General features: G+C 44.2%; 1 protein-coding gene across 6 annotated transcripts in view; it reads right to left on the bottom strand.

The window, feature by feature from the left end:
• Positions 1 to 2898: 2898 nt before the first annotated feature.
• ltbp4 (latent transforming growth factor beta binding protein 4) overlaps positions 2899 to 24340 on the bottom strand; it is an 82406-nt gene continuing 60964 nt past the window's right edge. For 4 of the 6 annotated variants that reach the window (XM_083985118.1, XM_083985121.1, XM_083985122.1 and 1 more), the window contains 14 exons: positions 21364 to 21486; positions 20036 to 20170; positions 19079 to 19204; positions 17927 to 18067; positions 15447 to 15755; positions 13678 to 13749; positions 12964 to 13092; positions 11845 to 11985; positions 10255 to 10407; positions 9059 to 9184; positions 8181 to 8364; positions 5294 to 5580; positions 3477 to 3629; positions 2899 to 3351 (listed from right to left, as the gene is read on the bottom strand). In XM_083985118.1, coding sequence (XP_083841244.1) covers positions 3209 to 3351; positions 3477 to 3629; positions 5294 to 5580; positions 8181 to 8364; positions 9059 to 9184; positions 10255 to 10407; positions 11845 to 11985; positions 12964 to 13092; positions 13678 to 13749; positions 15447 to 15755; positions 17927 to 18067; positions 19079 to 19204; positions 20036 to 20170; positions 21364 to 21486 — 2222 coding nt within the window. In that variant the 3' untranslated portion in view covers positions 2899 to 3208. The remainder of the gene's footprint in view (positions 3352 to 3476; positions 3630 to 5293; positions 5581 to 8180; positions 8365 to 9058; positions 9185 to 10254; positions 10408 to 11844; positions 11986 to 12963; positions 13093 to 13677; positions 13750 to 15446; positions 15756 to 17926; positions 18068 to 19078; positions 19205 to 20035; positions 20171 to 21363; positions 21487 to 24340) is intronic. The other 2 variants (XM_083985120.1, XM_083985119.1) reach the window with 2 other exon arrangements.

Below are 24340 nucleotides of genomic sequence, written 5' to 3'. Positions count from 1 at the left end.
CTGTGGGACGCAGACAGAAAGACATGATCGTGAACCTGTGGTTGGTGACACCGTCCAGGAGAGTCCTGAGTTTCTGTGTTAAAGGGATAGTAGCATTTTTTTTAAAGTGGGGTTGTATGATCTACAAATAGCCCCTAAGTACTTTAATTGCAGTAGAAGACTCTCTGCACTCCTCCCGTTAGCAACGCCAGCCCATAATAGCCCTGCCCAGAGATTTACAACATACAGTGTTGTGAACAGACCCAAAGAAACGGCCTATTTACGCAGCCTAAAAGAGGTTTTACCTGAAAAAAAATACACAGTTCCATTGTTCGCTATAATATAATTTTTGCCAGCCCTTCAAAGTGCAGGAAAAACACAGTTTTTATTTGGACCTAACCAACTCACGTATCCCTCCGCCCAGGGTTAGCGCCGCCGATCAGCAGTTGGTTAGGTCCAAATAAAAACTGTGTTTTTCCTGCACTTTGAAGGGCTGGAAAAAATTATATTATAGCGAACAATGGAACTGTGTATTTTTTTTCAGGTAAAACCTCTTTTAGGCCGTGAAAATAGGCCGTTTCTTTGGGTCTGTTCACAACACTGTATGTTGTAAATCTCTGGGCAGGGCTATTATGGGCTGGCGTTGCTAACGGGAGGAGTGCAGAGAGTCTTCTACTGCAATTTAAGTTCTTAGGGGCTATTTGTAGATCATACAACCACACTTTAAAAAAAAAAGCTACTATCCCTTTAAGCCACATGAAGCAGATCATTGAGGGGGAAAAACGACTTTCCGCTGACATTCGGCTGAGTGAAGTATTTAGATTTTTAAGAAACAAAGTGAAGACCTTGGACCAGCTGGAGACACTCTGACCGTGTCACCACCTCTGTGTTTCAATGTCTACGACCCAGTGAGCAAACCAGTTTTAATTCTACTGTTCCCGAACATCTTCATTAGCTGGAAATCATTAAAGGGATAGTTCACCCAAAATTCAAATTTCACTCATTATCTACTCACCCTCATGTTGACTAAGAGCTGTGAGAAGTTTCAGAGTCCTCCTTTCCTTCTCTGAGTTACGGGGGGGTCCGTGCAGCACTGCATGTCCATATAATGGTTGTGAATGGATACCACTTTTCTTCGTCCAAAAAGACACACCAAAAAACATCCAAATACCTCCATACTGCTCGTCTGTAATGTCCCTCTTGTATTGAAGCCCCGACATGAGAAATTGTTCCGAAAAAATTGAATAAGTCTATATTTTAAGCTTGTTTGTAACAGAAGCTCCCAGTGTCTCAGTTCACTGCTTTTCCTGTGTCAGTGCAAATCACCGGCGGAACAATTTCTCATGTCGGGGCTTCAATACAAGAGGGACATTACAGACGAGCAGTATGGAGGTATTTGGATGTTTTTTGGTGTGTCTTTTTGGACGAAGAAAAGTGGTATCCATTCACAACCATTATATGGACAAATACTGTCCCCCCCGTAACTCAGAGAAGGAACGGAGGACTCTGAAAATTCTCCCAGCCCTTAGTCCACATGAGGGTGAGTAGATAATGAGAAATTTGAATTTTGGGTGAACTATCCCTTTAATGTGTATGAGCTCATTAAAGATGCACTTGTGGCAATCTCTTAACATCTTCACATTAGCAGAAGCTTTCTGTGAGTTATTATACAGATGCTGCAGACATGTTTGTGAATACAGTTACACTATATAAATGTCTACTGTGGTCTTTTACACATTTGATGCTATAGAAGACACTATGATCGTTTTTACACCTGAGCTGAGCTGCAGCGATTGGTTGATATATGATGACTGAGGAAAATTATTGGCAACCACTTTGATAATCAAATTTTCACATGTTAATTCTATGGCGTTTACCTGATTCTTCATGGAAGAGGTGACAGAGCAGAAAACACACACACACACACACACACGCACACCCACACCCACACACACAAACAGGGTGAGACTCTATTGATTAATGGGAGAAAAAAAAACCCAATCAGAAGATGAATGGGTAAAAATAATAGTTGTAGTGATGTTAATGTCCCTTGGTCGTCTGTCAGGTTTGTTTCTGAACTCATCTGTGTTAGTCAATGTTTTTCCTGGTTAGTTTTTTTTACGAAATCAAAAACAATCAACACACACACACACACGACTGTCTCTTCTTCTACTTGAACATCTTCACACATCTCCTAACAACAAACCTACCAGATCCTCTCCTATGATAAACAATAAAAACATCCAGATGTTGCTGTGGTTGTGAGTCTTCAAGAGGTCAAACACATACGCCTGACCTGTGGGAGCAGATTTGGTCCCAGTAGGCTACTCCTGATGCACTGACAAACTGGACCAAACTGGGCTGGACTGGTTTGCATTTGGAAACCACAGACTGGGACCAGAATTTATTACATTCATAATCAAATGACCACATAGCTGTGATATACTAAATACTAAGCAGAACTTTTGGTCAGCCATGAAAAAGAACATGTTTCAATGTAAAGCTACAGTTATAAAGTTATTTAGTCTCCTGTCAAACCTGGTTAAGTCTGGTCTGGTTGAGTTGCTGCAAGTCTCAAAATTATGTTTTAGCTACGAGGTTTTAGCTAACAAGCATACATCGCATCAAATGCTCAAAGTCGTCAACGCTGAAGGTTCTTTGTGTGTTTGTTTGTGCTTGATTACAATAGCCGATGAGGAAACTCAGTCAGTCAGTGAGTCAGTCAGTTGGTCCAACTAAAAGTTAGGAATGCAGATGTGCACAGTCACTTAATTACATCATGTACTGATGCTGGTCCCAGTCGAAAAGATTCTTGACAACAACTTATTTTCCTTGCTGCTCTGAAAATCCAGGTTTGTTTTTTTTTCTAGTCCCCAAAATATTTGTGAAAAATCTTTTTTGACATTTCAAGGTCCCTAAAACTACAGGACAAAACACCCACAACATAAACCTGGATACAGAACCCAACCGGAGAGAGTGGGAGAGTCTAAACTAACCTGGTCTGGTCTGGCCCAGTTCAGTCTAGTGAATTTGGTCCGGTACGTCTCATCCTGGTCTAGTTTGTCACATCAGGTCCTACATTAACGCCCACGCCAGTTTAGTTTGGTCTAATCTAGTTTAGCCCCGTCTGCTGTTGTGCTGTTGAGTCTTGGATTGTCTAGACCAGCTGATACAGGTCTAACGTCCGGTCCGGTCCGGTCCGGTCCGGTCCGATCCGGTCCGATCCGGTCTATGCAGCGACGCAGTGGTTGGGTCTGCGGGACATGATGTATCCTCTCCTGCAGACGCAGCGGAACGAGCCCTCCGTGTTCACGCAGCGAGCGTTCACACACGGGAACTCCACGCTGTCGCCGGCCTCACACTCGTTCACATCTGCAAACACACACACACACACACACACACACACACGTGGGCGGTCTCCGTTAGCGACGACTCGGACACGTGAAACCGGCTTTGGAATAAAAAACAGAGCCCCGGGTCAAGTCATCTATACGTACCTATACAGGTCATGGAGGACATGTCCAGTTCGTATCCTTGGTAACAGTCACAGGTGTAGCCCTCGGCGACGCGGATACACCGGCCGTTCTCACAGCCGTTCAGTATCCCACAATCCTCTGCTGCGCTCAGGCCGGCATAAGACTCGTAGCGCCCTGGGGGACGAGAAGACGGTGTCAGATTTATTTATTTAAATAAATTTTAAAAAAGTTATTTTCAACTCAATTTAGCCTTAGAGTCTCCTTTCCACCTTTTCCACTTTTTTTTTTTTTTTTTTTTTGAATTTTTTAAAATGTATATCGTCCCAGCCCTAGTAATCGTTATGCGGAGGTGTTTCTTTTACTGTGCTTGATGTTGCTGTTGTTGTTTTTAATTTATATTAATGTTCCTCTTCTGCTGGGTTCTAAAAAAAGGTGCTGCTTATCTCGGGGCTTTCCCGCTTTGAGTTTACCTAATCAGTAAACCTCAAACCCCACCTGGGAGTTTTTTCGGGGTCTCTCTGAGAACTTACCCCGAGGCAGGGACTCATTTAGCCCCTTTAAAAGTTTAAGACACTCAACAAACGGCCCCGTAAAATTACTGCAAAGTTCCTGCAGCGGAAACAGGAGTTTGACGTCTCCTCAATCCTGTGTTCTGTACTGATGTAGCTGCACTGCACTCAAGTTTCAACAATAATACTACCTACTGTTGTAACATGTTATGTCAAAATGTCATAAGTAAAAGAAAATGTTATGTCAAAATGTAAAAAGCAAATATCTCTTAAACATCTTGCTCACAGCAGCATTAAAATGCATAACCATCAGGTGGCTAAAGCCAGATCCTCCTACTTACAATGTATGGATCCAGAAAATATGGGACATTTACCAGATGGAGCAAATTACATATTCATTAAGACTTCAAAAACCTATTTTTATTAAACGATGGAAACCTGTCATAGCTCTGCTAATACAATAAGTTTGTAGCATTAGACCCTTGATCAGGTACACACATCACACATCACCATCACGTAATTTGATACCTAGAGTGGATTTCTCTCCCTTTTATTTATTTATTTATTTTATTTATGAATTCCTTTAAATTATTATTAACAATATTGCCATTCTTTGTATTATATTCCATAATTTATCTTCCTTTACTTTTTTTTTCTCTCTCTCTTTTCTCTCTCTCTCACTTTGGATGTGTGTAATTGATTTTATGTTTAATTTCTTGTTTTGTTGCGCTGCTTTAAAAAGAAAAAAAAAAGTACATAAAGGGAAATGAATATGTTGTGTTGTCAAAATAAATAAAAATTAAGTTCTAAAAAAAAAATGTAAAAAGCAAAAGAAAAGAAAAGATAATGATGAAGATTTTATTCTGTGGGTAATGGGGGCGGGACTAGATCAGCTTTTGCTTCTCCCGCTTTCCCTTTCGGCCATGTGTATTGTATTATTTGAACTAAGATTAAGTGTGATGATGATGATTTAATTGACATGCCCGAAATAAACAAATAAATAATATAATAATAATATCTTTCTATCATGTAACAATGTCTGGTCCTCTCTTTTAGCTCTGTGTTTGGTCTCTTTAGCTGCTAAATGCTCCACTGCAAACACTCAGAGTGGATCCACACATCCTGAGTCACGATCAACATAATGGTGAGAGTGTAGAAGAACAAAAGACAGGACCAACAGAGAGAGGAGGACTACTGAACACTTAGTAATTAAAACCAATCCATAATCGTTAATCAATATCTGTGACTAATTTAAACAGAATAAGGATTTGGATAGGAAGAACTGTTTGAGTCATGCTTGGGTGGAAAGGTGTCGACCAGTGGACTCACTCTCGTACACCCTCCTGGGCCCTGCTCCTCCTCCTCTGCCTCGCTCAGTGAAAGGAGGGAATGGTGGGCCCGGTCTCCACTGCTCCTCGTCCTCCTCCTCCTGCTCCTCGTAGGGAGTTCCCGGCAGGGGGGCCAGGCTGAGGGGGGGTCCGTCGGGCCTGGACGGAGGAGGAGGCCGCGCCCCGAACGCCGTCTCAGCCCGGGGGTCTGGTGGCAGGCGGAAGGAGGGAGTTCTGGGTTGTGAGGCGTCGGGGGAACCGTAGTCTCCTTCAGAGTAGTAACCAGTGCTAAGACACACACACACACACACACACACACACACACACACACACACACACACACACACACACACACACACACACACACACACACACACACACACACACACACACACACTGCTGTTAATATGACCAACAAGCAACTGATTTATTGTGCAGTAAGGAATCAAAGGAATCAATTTTGGTAAGCACCAAAATTGGTGTGTGTGTGCCTGAGGCCATTATTTTGAAAAAACTTAAACTTATGTTACTTAAATATTATGGAAAAGTTCATTTATGTCAATCGTTCGATTCAAATAGTGGAACTCATATATTATATAGATTCATTACACACAGAATGAAATATTTCATGTCTTTCTTTTCATTGCAATGATCATGGCTTATATTTAGGCTAATGAAAACCCAAATTCAATCAATCAATCAATCAAAAACTAATATTGTAACCTAATGGTGTCTCGCTCTGATCAGCTGATGAACTCCAAACACCTGCAAATGTTTCTTGAGTCTTTAAACGCTCTGAGTCTGGTTCAGTAGCTTCGCTGTAAGACTGCTGATCATGTTCTCACTTATTGAGATGCACCTGTTTGTTTTAGATGACGAGGATGACAAACTTTTTAAAGGCCCCATGCTGTGCACTTTTCTCTGGGTTTATTTACCTGCTGATATCCCTAACAAGATGTATCATTGGTTTTGAGTACCTGTGATCTGCTTAATATCGTTTATACTGCCCCTTTCTGTTGCCTCTTTCTGGAGTTCTAGCAGGCACAGGTCATTTGGCCAATCAGAAGAGAGAATGAGAACCTCTCCTCTGATTGGCTGACAGTTTTTGAGTGGCATGTGGTCGGGCCAATCACAGGCAAGTAACTGAAGCCTAAGCTGCATTCATAAAAATTGAAAAAAAACAACTGGTCACGGTGGGCGGAGTTACCTTGTGTGTGACATCACAGAAAGGAGGAAGTGCTATCTGCTCGTCTTAAAGAGAATGTTCTTACAAATGGGCGGTGTGTGTTTCTCCGTTTATGACCAGTTTGATGCATGGGACAGTATATACGTGGCCCAGAGACCTCTCCAAGCACGAAAAAATAACCAAAATCACATTTTTCATGCCATGGGGCCTTTAATATCTAACGTGTGAAAACATTTATTATGAGCGATGAACCAATCTCCTTGTTTGTCTTCATATTTGCTCTTTGGTTGGTGTTCTATTTGTGTCAGGTTTAGCTTTTGTTTTTTTAAGTATATTTTTGGGGCTTTTTTATTGCCTTTAATCAATATTAGATGCGGGATTCGAACCGGGCCGCCTGCAGTGAGGACTGTAGCCTCAACATGGGGCAGCTGCTCTACCAACTGAGCTAAACGCTGCCTCCAGGTTTAGCTTTTGTATATTCGAAAGATGTCCCAGACATCTACAGTCCTCTGCTGCACTTCTCCTTCATCACACTGAGTTGAGGCTGTTAAAGAAAGTTTAAAGTCCAGATGAGTGTTGAAATGAGGAACGTCCATAAGATCACACCTGAAGACACGGACACGGCCATTCACACCCACTGGGATGTAAACCAGGTAGCCTATGTTCTGTCTGTACTTACAGAGAGCGGGGGACATCTCCATTGAATACTGACTCAAATTAAATACAGCTGGATAGAGAAAACCTTGTAAACATCTGGCCAGAGGATATTACACAGGTTTATTCCTCTATCACAGTGGTTCTCAAACTTTTTACACCAAGTAGGCCTACCACCCCAGAAAATACATGCCTCTCCAAGTACCACCAAGTGTGTGGGGGGGGGTTCCTAACATTAGAAAGCTGTCTTAAAGATCGTATTCTGAAATGACTCATGTTTCATCCAAGAACCTGCTCTTTCATCTTATACAAGTTACCTAATTTAAACTACGACACACGTACGCAGTACACAAGTACGCAGGTTATTTGAAGCGCTGCTCATTTCATTTTATAAATGGGCCACTCCAGTTGGACTGTAGCCGAGCTAACGAAGCTAACGCAGCTAACAGAGCTACGGAGCTAACAGAGCTAACAGAGCTAGCGGAGCTAACGGAGCTAACAGGTAAACAGATACATGTGTGGTCGGAGCGGTGCCTGGACTCCCTTGCTGATAATGATGTTGGCATTTTTGGCAGGTTTTTGCTTGTATTTATACAGTCTATTTATTCTATGGTATCATCACAACATCCTGCAAATGCATTTTTGGCCATTTTTGGCCGAAAATATGTGGTAGCCCAATTTTTGGTGCATCTGAAATTTATTTTATTTTATTTATGTTTAATTCAGGGAGTCTTTTGCGTACCACCTGGAGGGAGCCCACGTACCACAGTTTGAGAATCACTGCTAGCCTAGAAATCTAGCTGCACCCTCGCGGCAGCAAATCTCTTTGCTCCGTAGGTCTAGACCCACCTACGGAGCAAATCTCTTTGCTCCGTAGGTGGGTCTAGAAACGAGCCATGGGAACTTTTTGAGTCTCGAACACCGTTTGTGTTCACCAATCACAGCGCTCTATCTGTTTAGAGAGTCGTTGGGCGGGCTTAACGTTCTGTGAGTTTGGTTTTGTGTGTTGAAGGAAACAGAAAATGTCGGCCTGAGGTTGAAATCTCACCCGTACTCAGGCCTGCGATAGACTCCGTCAGGCAGACTGAAGGAGGCCGGCGTCCGTCCTCTGAAGCCCGACCTGCTGCCCCCTGCTGGAGAGTAGTCGTCATAGTCAGGCTGACTGAAGTCTCTGCCGGGAACCACAGGGGGAGAGAAGGAGTCCACACCGTAGGGAGGGAAACGTGGAGGAGCTGAGGAGAGGAGAGGAGAGGAGAGGAGAGGAGAGGAGAGGAGAGGAGAGGAGGAGAGGAGTAGGAGGTGGAGGAGAGGAGAGGAGAGGAGAATAGAGGAGAGGAGAGGAGAGGAGAGGAGAGGAGAGGAGAGGAGAGGAGAGGAGAGGAGAGGAGGGGAGGGGAGGGGAGGGGAGAGGAGAGGAGAGGAGGGGAGGGGAGAGGAGAGGAGAGGAGAGGAGGAGGAAGAGGAGATGAGGAAGAGGGGGAGGAGAAGGGGGGCGAGAGGAGAGGAGAGGAGGAGGAAGAGGAGAGGAGATGAGGAAGAGAGGAGGAGGAGGAAGAGAGGAGGAGGAGAGGGAGGGGAGAGGAGAGGAGGAGGAAGAGAGGAGAGGAGAGGAGGAGAAGAGGAGGAGGAGTAGGAGGGAGAGGAGAGGAGGAGGAGAGGAGGAGGGGGAGGAGGAAGATGGGGGGGAGAGGAGGACGAGAGGAGAGGAGAGGAGGAGAGGAGAGGAGAGGAGGAAGAGGAGGAGGAAGAGGGGGGAGGGGAGAGGAGAGGAGAGGAGGAGGGGAGGAAGAGAGGAGAGGAGAGGAGAGGAGAGGAGAGGAGAGGAGAGGAGAGGAGAGGAGAGGAGGTGTTAAATGACAGATAATATAACCTTAAAAAAAAATAAGAGATGAAAGAAAATATCTGGAGAAAGAGTAAACCATGTACCTCCTCCTCCTGCTCCTCCTGCTCCTCCTCCTGGTCCTGGTCTCCCTCCAGTTTCTGGTCCGTCTGAATCTGGATAACTGGGAAACAGGGGAGGGAGGAAGGAGCTGCACAGGAAGGCGTAGTCGTCTGCAGAGAGAGCATCGTTCATATCAGTCTACGAAGACGCACAACTCCTCCCGGTTGAGCTTTACATCAATCTACAACCTGCTGGGACGACTCACACACTCCTCATTACAGTAACTCTTTGTTAAAAGGACAGTTCACCCAAAATTCAAATTGCACTCATTATCTACTCACCCTCATGTCGACTAAGGGCTGGGAGAAGTTTCAGAGTCCTCCGTGGCTTCTCTGAGTTACAGGGGGTCTCGGCGTAGCAGTATTTGTCCATATAATGGTTGTCAATGGATACCAACTTTATTCGTCCAAAAAGACACACCAAAAAACATCCAAATACCTCCATACTGCTCGTCTGCAATGTCCCTCTTGTATTGAAGCCCCGACATGAGAAATTGTTCCGACGGTCAGTGCAAATCACGCGAGATTTGCACGGACACAGGAAGAGCAGTGAACTGAGACACTGGGAGCTTCCGCTACAAACAAGCTTAAAATATAGACTTATTTAATTTTTTTCGGAACAATTTTTCATGCCGGGGCTTCAATACAAGAGGGACATTACAGACGAGCAGCATGGAGGTATTTGGATGTTTTTTGGTGTGTCTTTTTGGACGAAGAAAGTTGGTATCCATTCACAACCATTATATGGACAAATACTGCTGCACGGACCCCCCGTAACTCAGAGAAGCCACGGAGGACTCTGAAACTTCTCCCAGCTTAGTCGAAATTTGAATTTTGGGTGAACTATCCCTTTAAGTTTCCTGCTCCTTTAAAATCTGTGGTTTTACTCTCATAATTTTAAGTGGGATTCTAAGAGGCTTGGTATCTAATATTCTCCAGTTTCCAGTGCCAACAGAAGGCAAAGATGTCAGATAACAGATTACTAACAGAAAACATGTGTTTTAAGTAAGTGAGTAAAACCAGATAAAAAAGCTAAAATAGAGGAGCTGAAGTGAGTAAAACTGTCTAGACAGGATTTTTTAGAAAAACAAACCAGCTCAAAATATAATGTTTGTGAAAAAACAAAAGAAAACAGAAAGATGAATAAAATCAACCAAATGAAATGATGTGAGATGTGTTACCGGAGTCGGTGGAGGGGCAGAGGGCGCACTCCATCCCCCAGCCCTCCCCGTACAGGCAGCAGCAGTCGGTGAAGGTGACCTGAGCTCCCAGCAGAGGACTCTGACACATCAGGTCTGCTGAGACGTGCTGCCAGCACACGGACAGGTTCTCATCTGCAGGACGGACACACACACATCGAGCTCTGTTATCTGAACTGGACCACGTACCAGCACCGGATCAGGCCTCACCTCCAAATGTAAAAAAGGCCTTGGCCCAGTTCCAATCCGCCCCCTAAAGACTCGAGCCCTGAACCCTCACTGACTAAAGTGACGTCAGCTCTAAGTGACAGAGTGTGAGAGTCTGTGAGGGTCCAGATGCTGTAAACATGAATGGAACAGCACTTACCCACTCTCACCACACGTTACCTTGACAACAACATGTTGTTGACTCCGGTCTTGGGCCAATAATTTACCGTACTTTCAACACGCACAAGGTGTGTGAGGGGGACGGACTCAAAACAAAATGTTCCCGGATCAGATCTGCTCAAATCATCATCAATAATCACAAACTGCACGTTAATACTGACAGTAAACTTCTTCTTTTCTTTTTTTTTGTTGTTGCTCTTGTCCATTAACAATAAAGAGAGCGGCGGAGCTCTCTCTGACTACGTGTGTTAATTTACTTTTTTTTTTTTTAACACTTGCGTTCCGACGGCATCTCATGTGTTTGACTTCACAACGCTATGAACTGTGGGTAATTCCCCTACCCAAAGTCAGCATCAGTGCTGACTTACGGTAAGGGGGCAGTAAGGGCTCATTCACTGACTCACTGACTTGATGATCTGACAACGGAACAGCCCTCACACACTCACGGACTGAACCTGAACGCGCCTCTAAGTCAGTGAGTCCGTGAGGGGTCGGATTGGAATTGGGCCGTTGTGTTCCCCAGGGCCAACACTCATCGTGACCTTGACCTTTCACCTTTGACCTCCGAAATCTAATCAGATCATCCTTGAGTCCAGGTGGACATTTGTGTCAAATTTAAAGCTCCAGTTGGTAAGTTGATGAAAGTGAAAGTAAACTCCGCAATTTGGTTGGAAATTTCAAGACAATACACCTTTATGAACCTATGCCAGCTGCGATTGGCTGCTCCTCCTGCTCCCTCTACCTGACTGGTGGAGAATCGTCGGTCGCGGTGGCTTTTGGCAAATACAATTACAGGCTGTAGGTGGAGCCAGAGGAGCTGGATTTTGTCCTAAATTATTATCATTTAATGTCTGACCATCAGAATATAGTGACAGTTCCAGCAAATATGACTGAATAATTGTTACCAACTAAAGCTCAGTCAAGCTGTTTCGGAGATTTCGTATCCATGAGAACTGTGACTGTCTGTCACCAGCTCAGAGGAAGAGAGGAGTGGTGGTGAAGGAGAGGAAGAAAGAGGATAAAGATGATGAGGAGGAGACAGTAAATGGAAAAGTTGTAAAGGTTGTAAGGAAAGAGGGTAAAGGAGGAGAGGGAATGAAAAAAGAGGAAGGAAATGAGGAGCAGAGGGATGGAGTTGGAGGAGGAGGAGGAGGAGGAGGAGGAGGAGGGAGGCAGGTGTCTTACCTACAGTCAGGTGGGAGGAGTTGACACAGTTTCTCTGAGTGTCATCGAGCACCAGAGGAGGCTGACAGCTGCAGTAATACGACCCCACCGTGTTCACACACACTCCTCCTACACAGCTCTCCTCCTCGCACTCATCATGATCTGACACACACACACACACACGTTCACCACAGGTTAGCATATAGCTCCAAACAAACGGTTTACATTTGAATAATAAAGCATATTTGTGACCCGATCCATCAAAATGAGTCACAGTGACCCAGATTTCAAAGTTGAGATTTTGGTATCAATGGAAAGATTAGAAAATAAGCTTTAAAATGATACCCTAGTCAAATACATTTGATGGTTTTCGAGATGTGGCCATTTGAATTATGATCTCCTACTCTCTTATTCCGTTCTAAAACCTGAGAAAATTGCAGTTAAAGTTTTTGCCAGTGACCCAGTCCCTTGTTGTCATAGAGGCACCATTCAATGACCCTCGGAAAGCAGGGAATCTCACAATTCAGATGCTTTTTACAGCTCGTCTCTATCATAAACTGTTCAGAAGTTGTCATGTTTTGTTGACATTTTGTAAAACATGTGCAAGCGTGTAAGTTCGGTTTAGCATCGATGCTACGCTCTGTTAGCGTCGATGCTACGCTCTGTTAGCATCGATCCTACGCTCTGTTAGCGTCGATGCTACTCGGTTTAGCATCTGTTTCTGTCCCCGTCCCTGCTCGTCATAGAGGCACCATTCAATGACCGTCGGAAAGCAGAGAATCCCGCGATTCAGATGCAGTTTACAGCTCGTCTCTATCATGAACGGTTCAGAAGATATTTCATGTTTTGCACCGATGCAACGCTCATCTTCAGAGGGTTTAAGTTGCAAGTCAACTTTAATCATCATTTACGTGCCTTTTCTCAATTATCTGGACTGTGAAACTTTGGGAGATTGTTTTTGAATGTCATTGCTTTGAAATTAGGCTAAAAAAAATTTGGGGGGATTTTCTATGGGTTTTCCACGTTATCAGCTGATTATCTAAAAATAGAACGTTGCGACTTCCGACTCATTTTGATAGAACGGGTCACATTTGTGTTCCTGTGTGTGTGTGTGTGTGTGTGTGTGTGTGGGGCTCCTACCAACACACTCCAGCAGCGTGCTGTTGTACACGTATCCACTGGAGCAGTAGCAGCTGTATCCAGGGATGTTGTTGACACACACTCCGCTCTTACACACCTCCAGGTGGAAACGCTTACACTCGTCCACATCTGGGAGCAGAGGCAGAGCAAACACACAGCTGGATGTTCACAACCGCTCCTGATCCACAACACATCAGCTGATATGATGGCAGCATTTCTGTCAGACGTGTGGTGTAAACTAGAATCACACACATCTGGTTGTGTGTCTCCATGGATGTGGTCACGCACTCAATGTCCAAAGCCTGTGTGATTTTGACCTTTAACAATCCTAAATCCAAATTAATGTTTATGCAATATGTATACTGTATGTGTTTTTTACGTATGCAACATGTTCCCTGTCTCTGCGACAAATTTCTCCCTGGTGGAGACCAATAAACTAACCTAACCTAACCAATAATGTCATGGGGCGGAGTCATACAAATCACTTAAAAACGTACCAAAACACTCAAGGTCATGGATTTATCATCTCTGATGGTATATTCAATGTCATGCTTTGGCGATGAGGCTTCACCATCAGCTTATTAGTCTCTTTGTTTTTTTCAGTCTTGACTTGTCACCTCATTTTACAATATAAATTAGATCGCACATAAATACATCAGCTAGGCAAGGTCTTTAAAGACAACAAAAAGAAAGTGTGTGTGTGTGTGTGTGTACCGCTGTAGCTGAAGGCTCCTGGTCCAGTGGTCACATATCCTCTCCCACTGGGACACAGGGACAGGAACTCGGCTGCACACAAACACAAACATGGTCCAGGTTGATTCCAGCTCAGAGCAACAGACAGAGAGACAGAGCTCAGTGACATATTCCTCCTCACATAGAGCGCCGCCGCCTTGTAAAGGTATTCATAACCCTTCCACATTTTGTCACGTTACAACCACAAACTTGAATGAATATTATTGGGATTTTATGTGACAGAGTGACCAACACAAAGTAGCGTGGAAGGAAAATGATACATGGTGTTCAAGATTTGTCACAAATAAAACTCTTTATACACAACACGGGGCTGTTATCACGTTTGCTGGCCGTGCTCCTCGGGTCTCCAGCAGTAGGCGATGGTTTGTCATAAAGTGTTGCTATGTGTGTCCACTGTGCATGTCTGCTCTACTATATGGTTGATTTTAAAAAATATAATCCTGCCAAGTAATCCTTGTTTTTATCAAATATACCAGTAATCTGATCACATATTTTTTCCAGTACTGTAATAGATTACAGTTACCTTTTTTGTATCCTAATTAGGCCTACATAACGCTGTTACATGTCATCTGTTACTCCCTAAGCCTGGCAATAAGGAGACAGACATCTTGTATATTAGGGGTGTACAGTCAGTGCACTATTTGCATTCGAGTTCGGATTTGGGGTTTTAAAAAGAACTTCAGATTTGTTATTCGTATTTGAGAAGAAACAGGAAGTGGGCGCACTAGAGACTTCCACTGAGCTAGCCGGCTAACGTCCGCTTTAGCTCTCGGCTAACTAGAACGGGAATAAAATAATTTAATCTTGTGGCTCTTCTAAACCAGTCGTTTTGCAGGGTTGTGACACTCAAAAAAATGTATCCACCGTTTTATAGCCGCTTCTTTTCCCGTTAAGGTGCATTAGCGCCACCTACTGTGTTGGAGTGTGAACCACAGTCACCTGGTTATGTGCTGCTGCTCCTCTGTGATAACGTAAGGGACTGAGCCTGAGGTCTTCCTTCACCAAAAACAAACTGTAGCAGTGTCTGGTGCATGGATGTGATTGGATCAAAACCAACTACCAACATGTATTTTTGTTCTGTTTTGTTTTAATCTCTTGTAGTTGGCTCAAAATCACGCTCAAAACACACATCCAAACGTGTCTTTATCTTTAGAAAAAAGCTCCTGAATAATGAGGAGGAACTTAGGACAGAAAAACTATTCTGGATCAAAACATTATTTGTGTACTTACGAATAACGTGTTAGAGTTCAGGTACATCCCTATTATAAATCACCTTATATAAAGTCTAACTCTCCCTGCTTCACCTGTCTACAACAGTGGAAGACCTCAGGCTGTCACACAATGAGTCACCAGCGCAGTGTGTGAATGTTGAATGTTGAATTATGTGATACAACAAAGAAACATGGTTAGTTTTAAAATGAAACTAAGAGAGCCTATTTGTAAATTGGGTCCTGGTATTCTTGTTGTGTAGTGATTCAATGTAGGAGCGGGTAACATATGTTAAGTGTTTGTCTTGGATGTTTTGTTTTTGTATTGAGTATGTGTTTTCTGTATGTATTTTCTGTTTTATGTATTAATGTGTTGTGTGTTCATGGTTTGTATTTGTCATTTATTATGATGAAAAGACCCCAGGAAGAATAGCTGCTGCGTGGCAAAAGCTAATGGGGATCTAACTAAACTAAACTAAACTAAAACCGTGTCCCCGTGTCCCCGTGTCCACGCCGTCTCACCTGTGTCTGGGAGAGGACAGGCGTGGTACTGGCAGCCCAGCCCCCAGGCCTCCCCCACCGTGCAGCAGCACTCCTGCTGGCTGGTGTTGGTGGCCAGCAGGCTGCACGTGCCCTGCTCCGCCAGGTTGTAGTAGCACTCCCTCAGCTCGCCGGGCCGGGCCGCGGGGAGGGGGGGCAGCAGGGGGTCAAACTCCACTAAGGTGACATGGCCAGATGAGGAGGAGGAGGAGGAAGAAGAAGAAGAGGAGGAGGAAGAAGAAGAGGAGGAGGAGGAAGAGGAGGAAGAGTAGTTGGGGACTGCTGCTGCTGAAGAAGAAAGGAGAAACACAAACGGGTTAAATATGATAAGGTTATTTACAGTAGGACGATCCAGTTCTCTAAAGCAGTGGTCCCCAACCACCGGGCCGCGGACCGGTACCGGTCCGTGGATCATTTGGTACCGGGCCGCAGAAAGATGAAATGAAAATGAAAAAAAAAAAATTGTTTGTTTCGTCTATTTCACACTTCCGGTCATTTTATTTTGAAAATGTTGCCACTTCCGTTTGTGCATCGTTCCAGCGCTGCGCAATTGACAGGCCATTGACAGGCAGGCACAAACGTAAAAGAGTGAAAAACACACGTCGCCGGGCCGGGAAAAACTCAATAATGAGACGACAGAAGACCCGACGCCTTCCAACAAGAAGAAAGCTGTTCTAAAAGAAAAAGCACGAGTCCTGTTTAAATTACGGGTTCATTGCAACAGGTGATTCACATGCTCCAAGCTCCGCAATGTGTGTGCGGGACCCGGCCGGCTCTCTGCCACTTCATCACTTCACAGAAAACTTCTCTCCCTGCGTTCTGGATTTAAGCAGAATATCCTGAGATCACCACAAAAGCACGGAAAACCTACTTCCATTAAGGTGTTAAGTGTTTCCGCAGATCCACCGGAGCTCCATCTCTCTGCACCAGCCGCCGCCTGCATCGCCCCCCTCCCACCCCTTCCCCTGCCGTTAGACCGGCCTCCCCTCCCTTCCCATGGACCAGTCTGCCACCCAGTCCTCCCATCGAGCTGACCGGCTCTCCCTGCCCCCCCCCCTCCCCTCACTAGAGACTGCCTTCATCAACCCCTGCTAACATTTCCATATTCCGCACATTCTGTGACAAACTGTAAACTGTTTTCTTGTCTGTAACAACATCTATTGCACGTCTGTCCGTCCTGGGTCAGGGATCCCTCCTCTGTTGCTCACCCTGAGGTTTCTCCTGTTTTTCCCTGTTAAAAGGGTTTTCCATGGAGTTTTTCCTCAGTCGATGTGAGGGTCTAAGGACAGAGGATGTTGTTACGATGCCATGTAAAGCCCTTTGAGACAAACTGTTTGTAAAAACGGGCTATACAAATAAAATTGCCTTGCCTTGCCTTGCCATTACAAAGATACTATGTTTGTGAAACGGAGTTTTCTGCAGCTTCAGCAGCAAAACGAGATGACAGAGTAGACAGGAACCGAGATGACAGACGGAGCATCACCCCCAGATGACTGACATTATTATTGTGATACTATATTATGGTGAGTTGTAACAAAGAACGTAAACGTCCCCCCCCCCCCGAAGAGAACGACCCCCCCCCGGTCCGCGGTAAAATTTTCCACCGGTGACCGGTCCGCGGAGATAAAAAGGTTGGGGACCGCTGCTCTAAAGCACCGACGATGTCATCATCTGAGGAACTGACAAGAGAGAAGAGAGTCTGTGCTTCACAGAGAGTTTCTGTTTTGTCAGTGTTTTATCTTTTTCATAGGATTATCCAGTCCAATCCAATCCAACTTTATTTGTTGAGCACTTCAAAACATCCACAGAGGACCAAAGTGCTGTACAGGGTAATAAATAAAAGTATCAGAAATAAAGACACAACATCTTACATAAGACATGAAATTACATATAAAAACAGATAAAATCATCTAAAAGGCATATGACATGGGTAAAATAATAGCCGTGCAATAAAAGAAACAATAAAATAAGATAAAAATCAAATCAAATCAAATCAAATCAAATCAAATCAAATCAAATCAAATCAAGCCAACGTCTTACTAGGGAACAAAGGCCAAGGAGAAGAGGTGGGTTTTAAGAAGAGATTTAAAAACCGGCAGAGAAGAGGCCAGTCTAATGTTTTGAGGGAGATCGTTCCATAGTTTTAGAGCTGCAACAGCAGCACGGTGTGATTATCTGCGGCACTCGGCCTGCGGCCTCGTGCCTACGACCGAATCACAGCCGTGCTGATATACAGTACAACAGCACTCCCTCTCATGTGATATTGCTTAATTAGACAATATATCATAAGACAATACTACTCTAAATATTCCAAACATTACATTTAAGGCCTTCAACCTTCAGGCCTCACTCATGTGCATGTGTATGGGTGTGTGTGTGTGTGTGTGTGTGTGTGTGTGTGTGTGTGTGTGTGTGTGTGTGTGTGTGTGTGTGTGTGTGTGTGTGTGTGTGTGTGTGTGTACCTGGTGGTGCAGGGCTGACACACTTCTTGGTTGCAACATCAAACTCATCCAGTCCATCACACATACACATGAAGGAGCCCTCCATGTTCTCACAGCGAGCAGAACCACACGCGTCCTCCAGAGACACACACTCGTCCTCATCTGAGAGAGAGAGAGAGAGAGAGAGAGAGAGAGAGAGAGAGAGAGAGAGAGAGAGGGAGAGAGAGAGAGAGAGGGATCACAGAAGAACAGAGAGCTTCTGTTTAGTAAGTCACTCGAGACAAAATTGATATTATTGATAATGAAATTTGTTGTGTTGGTGCATTTTATTAGCTTTTTTTTTTTCCTTTATTTGTTCGAGAGGGACAGTGTACATTAATGAACATTTAAAGGGACAACGAGGAGTTTCTCCATCGGCAGAACGAAAAATTCTGCGACAATAAAAAAGTCTCATATTAATGTGGATGAATCTACGTTACCACTTGTTAATGGGCCCATTTTCCATAAATATATGGTTTTGTCTCTCGTTATTTTGTTATTATTAGTGGTGGAGGAAATGCTGGGCGAGCCGACCAGCGTTTCTTTACTTTCGGTTTCGTGGCGAGTCATGAGAATAACGCCGCCGAATCGGCATTTATGGTGGGAACTACGACGGTATGTGATCGTCTTCCAACCTCTGACTTTAATTCTTGATGAATGAAAACATGAGTCTGTCTTGCGCCGGTCAAAGAATTTCACGGTGCGCGGAGGCTCATAAATGTAGTGTGAAAATGCTTCGCTTTTCCAAAACTCCTTGTTGTCCCTTTAAAAAAAGATAAAATGTAAATGTAAATGCACCCAATTACAGCCAAAAGGCCAATTTGAATTGGCAGTCCCCCTGCCAGAAGGAGCATAGCAATGAGACCTACTGTATAATAAAAGTAGCAGATTACAATTAATGTGTCTGCAACAACATAAGAGAATCACACTGCACTGCTACACAATACAACTCACACGACTAACCGTCTAACAGCATTTATTTACTTGTATTTGCGTCGATGCATTTATGATCTTACTGTCCTATTGACACAAGGGGGCGCTGTTTCACCAGAGAGTGGGAGCAGATGTGTTACAGCAACACACACCTGCAGCTTTGTATCTACACAGGAGGAGGAGGAGGAGGGAAACACCTACCGACACAGGCTTTTCCATCGGCAGTGGTGGTGAAGCCCATGTCACACACACACAGGTAGGTTCCTATCAGGTTCTGGCAGAAGGCGTGGTCCCCACACACCGTCTTATTGGTGCATTCATTGATATCTGAAAGAAGAGAGACGGCCTCAACCTCAACTGTGTGGATTTCTCTCTAATAACTCTCATTACTCAAAGTGATGTCTGATCTCTGACTCCCCAGCTGGAAACAACAAGATACTCATAATATTTCATATTGTAAACACATTAATAGTTCCCTGGAGAGCTCTATTAGTCACCCCACTGTCCCATTAAATGCTAAGTAAACATGAAATCTGTCAACAAGTGATAAAGTACAAGAACACTGTACTCAAGTATATTTTTCCAGTATCAGATCATTATCATTTTGTAAACTTACCTTATTCTCCACTTCACTTCAAAGTAAAAGCTGTACTTCCTGTGTATTTCTCTAAAGGACTCTCGCTTTGAAGCAGAGCTTTTAGTCCAAGAGATTATTTGATAATGTGACAAAAAACACATGCATTCATTTTGAAATGTTTGCCATGTTTACTTTGACCTGTTCATATTCTCCAAGCCAGGTCCGACAGTCAGATGTTATGACTCATGTACTGGAGCGGGAGACCACTTATATCCCTCGCATCTAAGATGTAAATCTGTACATGTTTTGTTCTACTTGCCTTTTATTGGAGGGACAAGATGAAGAACTTGTGTAACTTGTTTGTGTAACTCTTCCTCTATCTGTTTCACATTCACCATTGTTGCAGCAGAATCCTTCCACGTGCCTGCAGGGCTTTTATTGTGAAACATCTGCAGAAAATGTTCAGTTTCACCGAGAAACTGTAGCTAGTCCCCCGCCAGCGCTGAGTGCAACGGGTACAGTGCGTGTGTGTGTGTGCATGTGTGTGTGTGTGTGTGTGTGTGAAGTTCAGACACACTCACCTACACACTGTGTACCGGTCTGTGTGACCTGGTAGCCCGGCTCACAGGAAGTGAAGCAGTGGTACGAGCCAATCGTGTTCTCACAACGCTGCGACCCACAGACCGACCCGCCGGACATCACACACTCATCCACATCTGAGAGAGAGAGAGAGAGAGAGGACAGTTATTAGTAGTGCTTTAAAGGGATAGTTCAACATTTTGGCAAATTTGCCTATTGCCATAATCCCTATAGCCATAGCAGTAGGTTCATTACCTGTGATTATCAGTGCATGTTGTTTTGAGATCAGCAGGGCAGAGACGTGAGCTGCTCAGGTAATACAGTGGAGGTAAATGGTACTGGTCCCTCATCAGACTGATCAAATACACAATCCAACAACTCCAAAACGCTCTCGTGGACAAGTTGTGATCTGCACATTCACCACGCTATGAAATAATAATGTAACATTGCTAAACTAGTTTATTTTAGTTTATTAGTTTAATAAGGGACAATGTGCAATTACATTAATCATTTAAAGGAAAAAAATGAAAAGATGGTTGCACCAGATTTAGCTCCCAGCTAATTTCCATCTGTAGTCCCTACAAACTAAGTTGTTTTAGAGGCAAAAGCAGCCGAAACTACATTCCAGACACGGCTGAGTGATTTCATAAGCGCAAGTAGTTCCGAGTATTTGTTTAATGTGTCGTAATGTTACATAATAATACATTATTATTTCATACTGTGGTGAATGTGCAGGTCACAACTTGTCCACCAGAGCGTTGTGGAGTTGTTAATGAGTTTGATGAGGGACAGGGGACCAGTACCATTCACCTCCATTGTATTCACTGAGCAGCTCACGTCTCTGCCCCGCTGATCCCAAAACAACATGCACTGATAATCACAGGTAATGAACCTACTGCTAAGACTACAGGGATTATGGCAATGGGCGAATTTGCCAAAATGTTGAACTATCCCTTTAATGTGGATCAGAAGGTCAATGGTTCGATCCCCTTGCTCCACTCGCCCCTTCCAGTCTGAAGCCAACACAACCCCTGCTGTGCTGCGTCATCCTTAACTGACTGTGTGTGAGATAGAAAAGCGCTGTACTGCATTGCATTTATCAAATGGTAATTATGGGATGTTGCTGGATGCCATACTACTCCTCTAGTATTTTCCTGAACTGCTCCTTTAACAGTCTGATCACTCTCAGTCATCCAGGACAAGTGATGTTCCAAATGTCTTCAAGTGTCTTTTACCTCTGTATAATATAACTGCGTGTGTGTGTGTGTGTGTGTGTGTGTGTGTGTGTGTGTGTGTGTGTGTGTGTGTGTGTGTGTGTGCGTGTGCGTACCGAGGCAGGTGGTCTTCTCTGGGTTGGCGGTGAAGCCGGTCTGACACTGGCACTGGAAGGAGCCTTCAGTGTTCACACAGCGGCCGTCCACACACACACCTGGCTTCACACACTCATCAACATCTGCAGAGAGAAGGACATGTAAAACATACACACACACACACAGTCTACACACCCACACGTCGCCACGGGGACAGAGCAGAGATGACATCAGCGTTACAGAACCAGTTGGCAGCCGGTCCACGTGAACACTGAGCCCAGTGTTCCTCCGCTGCCAGCAGCTGCTGCAGCTCGTCACACCGGACCGGACCTGTGTGCACTGCACTCGGACCTGGACTTTGTGTGTTTATGGATTCAAGCTGGAACAGAACTACAGTGAGTCACACTCTGGCTGCTCCACTTCTTTAGTTCTTGTCCGGAGATCACAGAAACATTAATAAATACCTAAATGACTTAGGTAAGGTATCGGGTTTATTATAGAGAAAAACACCAGATCTTTCTTTTTTTTTTTTAACCAAGATATTCTTATTTTCTTGGTTTCCGGAGTTGTTTTCGAGGTAAATTCATGCAAAACCGCTGATGCATCGGGGCCAGTTTTTCAGCAAGCAGTCTTACCTCTAAAACAACTCTGTCTGGTAACGTTGTGTTATTATCTCATAGCGTGGTGAATGTGCAGGTCACAACTTGTCCACCAGAGCGTTGTGGAGTTGTTGGATTGTGTATTTGATGAGTTTGATGAGGGAAACCAAGAAATCCCATAATGAGCCTCCGTAGCGTAGCTCTGAGCAGCTCACCGCTCTGCTCCACCGTTCTAAAAATAGCTTGCACCGACAATTAAAGGTAAGCAAGATATTCTTATTTTATCATCACCAGTTTTTCTATATGAAAGATCAGGTTAATGTTTATCAGTTCCATGTGTCTTGTTTTGAGGGAAATGTGTGTGTATCCAGCAGACGACGTGAAACATGGATTCAGAGTATGTGCAAAAGCAAGTGAACTGCAGCTGCATTGCTGAAGTCAAGTAGGTGATAGACTCAGGTCAAACACATGTGGGTGCTCAGGTGATCAATAAGCTGACCAAATGAGACATCCTTAGGAAAGGTCTTGTGGCACATCACATCAACAAAAAATGAAAAGACATGTCATCCATGGGAGAGTTGGTAGAAGGAAGCCTCTGCTCTCTAGGAAGAAAAAAGTTGCCTGTTTAAACTTTGCCAGAGAGCGCGGGGACAAACCAGAGGCGTCCTGGACGTCCAATCTCTGGACAGATGAGTCAAAACTTGAATTTTTTCATCATGTTTGGAGGATTCACAAACCTTCAAGCAGCACTGTCTGGGATAGTATCAATTAGGGAAAAAGAAGTGAAGTCTGCACACTGTATCAAGCTCCTCTGATGTTTATTGTGGAACGATCAACGTTTCTGTGCGGACTTCACTTCTTTTTCTCTAAGTTAAAGGGATAGTTCAACATTTTGGCAAATTGGCCCATTGCCATAATCCCTATAGTCATAGCAGTAGGTTCGTTACTTTTAATTGTCGGTGCAAGCTATTTTTAGAACGGTGGAGCAGAGCCGCAAGCTGCTCAGAGCTACGCTACGGAGGCTCATGGGATTTCTTGGTTTCCCTCATCAAACTCATCAAATACATAATCCAACAACTCCACAACGCTCTGGTGGACAAGTTGTGAGCTGCACATTCACCACGCTATGAGATAATAACACAACGTTACCACACAGAGTTGTTTTAGAGGGAAATTCATGCAAAACCGCTGATACACGTTGCGTTCAGGGACAGTTTTTCAGCAAGCAGACTCTGTATTTACCCTGTATTTACCTCGAAAACGTCTCCTTTTCGTAACGTTCCGTTATTATCTCATAGTGTGGTGATTGTGCAGGTCACAACTTGTCCACGAAAGCGTTTTGGAGTTTTGGGATTTTGTATTTGATGAGTTTGATGAGAAGAAATCCCATGAGCCTCCATAGTGTAGCTCTGAGCAGCTCACGGCTCTGCTCCGCCGTTCTAAAAATAGCTTGCACCGACAATTAAAGGTAACAAACCTACTGCTATGACTATAGGGATTATGGCAATGGGACAGTTTGCCAAAATGTTGAACTATCCCTTTAATTTTGTTTGTTGGTCCTGCACCTGTAGTGTGTTTGGATGTGCGTGCTCTACTCCACTTTTGTGTTCTCAATAATATCAATTAGACCTTTATTTTTAAGGTTGTTTATCCGGTTCATTTCCTGCCAGAAGCAGGTTCATCTGCCTGCATGCTTTGTACATCTGCACCATCCTCGTTGTAAAAGCCACAGAGGCAATGGAGTGTAGTGCATCACTCATTAAGCTAATGTTAAGATAAGATAAATAGACTTACTGCAAGTAAGCATCTAGCTGTATGAATTCAATGGAACCCCATGTTTCTCATGTTTTATTTTCCACTGTACTGAAACTATAGCCTGATGCATCAGCCGCTTACTTCATTACATTTCATATAGCGTCTGAACACGAGCCATAGGGATTCGTTTGCTTCCGGGAGGCGGTTGCTTACATTTGCTTCAACTAATCGCTGCTGCTTGGTGGTCACGTGTGCTATACACCGGTTAAGCTCATAGGTTAATCTTGAGCGCTTGAGTTCAACGTCATCGCCTTCACTTACCCGTCTGTTCGCTGATTGGTCCGTCCGCTCTGGCGGACGGAGCAAACCGAAACGCATTGCTAGTGTCCTGACTACATTGTTGAGGCAAATTAAATTTGCCGGAACCAGTAGGCGGCGCTAGCCTGGCTACTGAAACTATACCCGACTGTGAGTTCAGAGTGGAGGTGTGTACTGTATCGTGTGTTTTGCGTACTGCTACATCTCGAGTGTGTGTGTCGGCCTCACACTCAGCCAGACTCACACACTTGAATGTTTGAAAGGAACTCTCTGAGCTCAGGAGTGAGAGCAGGAGCAGATCTTTTCCATGAGTGGGATGGATTTA

Source organism: Trachurus trachurus, assembly GCF_905171665.1.
Source record: "Trachurus trachurus genome assembly, chromosome: 13".
In the NCBI taxonomy this organism is placed as follows: Eukaryota; Metazoa; Chordata; class Actinopteri; order Carangiformes; family Carangidae; genus Trachurus; species Trachurus trachurus.
Note: the sequence above shows the minus strand (reverse complement) of the source record. Positions and strands in the feature narration are given on the sequence as shown.